This window comes from Acanthisitta chloris, unplaced genomic scaffold, assembly GCF_000695815.1.
Source record: "Acanthisitta chloris isolate BGI_N310 unplaced genomic scaffold, ASM69581v1 scaffold20326, whole genome shotgun sequence".
Classification (NCBI taxonomy): Eukaryota; Metazoa; Chordata; class Aves; order Passeriformes; family Acanthisittidae; genus Acanthisitta; species Acanthisitta chloris.
In genome coordinates this window covers 14,179-17,624 of record NW_008680048.1, presented here as the reverse complement: position 1 = coordinate 17,624, position 3,446 = coordinate 14,179, and the positions used below count along the sequence as shown (strand labels likewise).

The following is a 3,446-nucleotide window of genomic DNA, read 5'->3' as shown; positions in this document are numbered from 1 at the left end:
CAAGAATCCAGAATGGATTATTACATACAATAATAATCATTTGATTGAATTAAGAAATGGATCATTGTTGTCATTTTAGAGTATTAAGAAGTGGTCTGGTGTTGCTAACTTCAGTTGGTTCAGTTTGGCTCAATCCCAACAACCCCAAATATATACAACAAGCTAAATGAAGGTTAATATATAGTCTAGAAGATTATGCACTTGATAATGCATTGCACTTATTGCTTGGTACACTAATGTTGCAGTCACTGTTGAGTTATGCTAAAAAGACAAGCATGGTGCTTGTTGGCTTCTTTCAACCCAACACTAGTTATTTACCACTTTGGTTTATTGTGAGTTCATATGTTACTCATATTCAGTGTCCATTATTATTAGGTTTAATCGAAAGACAAATACATCTTTTATTTCAGGGATTTCTAAAATAACAACATTTTCTATAATTACAGTATCTTCAATAAACTTATATCTATGTATACAACTGTGGCACGATGTGTAAAAATATGGAAGCTATTAAGGGAATAAAGAAGGGTTAAATTATTCTCTGTTTCTTCTATTGGCTTCAAAATATTCTGCAAAACAAATACATCCTTTTTTCATAGGGCTACTTGCTCATAGTAAATTTCTCTTTGGAATTTTGTAAAAGACTATATCTTTTTCTATGTTATATTGGGTTTTTTCCTCTCTCTAAAGACACCAGTACGAATTTGGAATATACTGCAAAGAATAGAGTAATAAAGCTCTTCTTTTTTTTTGACAAAGGGATTTGACACTCTGCCTGAAAAGTCAGACTTAATATTGGTATATATTGGTTTAATGTTAGTTGATAAATGCAGGGAAGAACATGACAATGCCTACAATTTCATGAGGTTCTGTAAAGAATAGAAATAAGAATTTGTGCCCAAACATTCAGTATAAAACTCCTAAATAATTCCTTTCTTCATCACAGAGTAGCCTGCAGCATGTAATCACCATAAACATACAATATGCCCTATTTGTTCTTTTGGCTTGATACAATTACCATCAAGGGAACTGGATCAATCCTGGTAAATGCCTAGGACTCAACCTTTCTTCTCTAAGAAAGTTCTTGTCTTAGACTAAACACACAATCCTACATTGCACTGAGTAAACGTGTGCCTTAACACAATCTCTTTCAATACAGTGTAACAAATATATAAGTGCATTTTTAATGATCAAGTAGTTTTGGCTTTCTAAAAAGAGCATTAGATGTGCCAACTTGGTTGCTTAGTTGTGCTTTAATCTTTAGTTATGAGTTTTAGCTCTTGTATACTGTAAGTATCTAATTGCCTCTATAGTTTTGACCAGTAAACCCTTAAAACTCTAATGTTTATAGAACAAATATAACCTAATGAAAGTGATAACATGTCACAACTCATACAGATTGCACTTTGATGTATTTTTTTTTTACAGTAAGACCTTCCTGTTTGATATGTGTTTACATGTTTATACCACATTTTATTTCCGTGTGCAAACAATCACAATGAATTGAATCACAAACACTACAAAATATACCAAATATTTAGGTTTGTTATGAATAACCTCCTGCCTTGTAGTTGTATGAGTCTTGTACTTCCTCTTGTACAAATTCCTCTTTTTTCTCCCAACCATTAGGCCAGCCACCATTGACCTGGGTTGTAGCACCGTAAGACTTGGTGGTACCATAATTTACATAATTCTGAGTAATGTCCCCTGTTTCTTCAGCAAGTTCATCTTCATGAATAAAGCCACATTTCTCTTCACTTGTCTGCTCAGGGTCTGCCCAGGGTTGTTTCTCTCCTGAAGCAAATATGCCATAGAAGATTACACCTCCGTAATGAACTAAAGCAGCGATGAGGAAGACATACTGCCATTCTTCACGTGTCTGGAAAGAAGAAATTTGCTATATTAGATCAGCACATAGGTTTATCTAACTCTTCTGAGCTGAAAGATTTAAATTAGGGATTGATGTTGTGGTAATCAGCACAGCAAAATGGTTAAGTGTCCAGATTCCAATTATTTATATTCATCTTTCTTTGAAAAAAATTCATTAGTCTTTAAAAACATCAACCTGGTAAGGATATAGTGAATCATGCTTCAAATCTGCATCCATGGATGCAAGTCCCAGACTCTAACATGGAATATCTTGGCAAGTTGTACTATAGGAAGGTCTTTCTTGAAACCAGTAGTATTAAACTGGAAGCTTTGGAAACTGTATTTCCATTTACCTTGTTCTTTGTCATTGCTCCAACAATTATAGGGCAAACCATTCCAGACAAGGTCCCGACTCCATTAGAAATCCCCATTAAGATGCTGGCATACCTCGGGGCAATGTCTAAGTGGTTGACATTGAATCCTGCAATAGAAAGGTCAGTGAACATTCATACCAAGAGCAGAGCATTGCTTCAGTTGTGAAAAATAACTCAGCACTTGGTAATTTTACTATTGCATATTTCGGCTGCTTAATTGCATTTCTTGTTCTCTAAAAGACTTCAATATTCCTAAAGAGACTCTGGGTTTTAATTTTCTTTTTAAAACAAATTACAAAAGGACACCAGATTAATTTTCTTCCCAATATTGCAGTTTAAGAAAAATCCTAAACTCCCAGTAGTGTCTGTGTGGAATAGAGGACCCAGAAGATATTTAGGCAGGGAGAAAGTTTGTGTTTCACAGAGTCTTTCATGATCATTTCATGCTGTAATTAACATGATATTTCTTCTTCCAGTTTGTCCCATATTCCTTTCCTATTGTCCACATTTTACTTTTTGTCACACAGATCAGCAGAAGGGAATTCCCTCCTGGTAAAATGAAGGAAGTACAAATACAATATCTTGAGCTGATATATTAATTAATGTTTATAAGTGTTTGTTTGTTCTCTTGTATTTCCAGCAGCAAAATTCTGTTGAAAACGTATGCAGTAACAATGTAAATAATCTTAGAAAAAACAGATGCTTCTCTGAAGTGACAGAACTCCTTGTTCCCAACATAAGCACTTAAGTAAATGAAAACAGAAAACAAATGTTTGGATACAGAAAGACAGTAAAAGGCAAGCAGTGTGATATGGAGAAAGTGCAATACACTTCCCAAGTTGTACAAAACAGGCACAACACTGTGCAGAATACATGGGATTAAAGAGAGATTTGGTTAAGGAGAGTTTAGATGTTTGGCACAGAATGAAAGAGAGACATAAGGAACCAGCATGGGAGAGGATACTAAGATCACAGTGGGAAAACAAGAGCAGGACAGGCAAGCAGTGTGATATGGAGAAAGTGCAATACACTTCCCAAGTTGTACAAAACAGGCACAACACTGTGCAGAATACATGGGATTAAAGAGAGATTTGGTTAAGGAGAGTTTAGATGTTTGGCACAGAATGAAAGAGAGACATAAGGAACCAGCATGGGAGAGGATACTAAGATCACAGTGGGAAAACAAGAGCAGGACAGTTGGGC

The 3,446-nt window shown here is 35.2% G+C and overlaps 1 protein-coding gene across 1 annotated transcript in view; it reads right to left on the bottom strand.

Moving 5' to 3' along the window:
- Positions 1 to 702: 702 nt before the first annotated feature.
- SLC17A6 (solute carrier family 17 (vesicular glutamate transporter), member 6) overlaps positions 703 to 3,446 on the bottom strand; it is a gene marked incomplete at its 5' end in the record, with an annotated part of 9,913 nt that continues 7,169 nt past the window's right edge. The window contains 2 exons of the mRNA XM_009077578.1: positions 703 to 1,879; positions 2,223 to 2,350. Coding sequence (XP_009075826.1) covers positions 1,547 to 1,879; positions 2,223 to 2,350 — 461 coding nt within the window. The remainder of the gene's footprint in view (positions 1,880 to 2,222; positions 2,351 to 3,446) is intronic.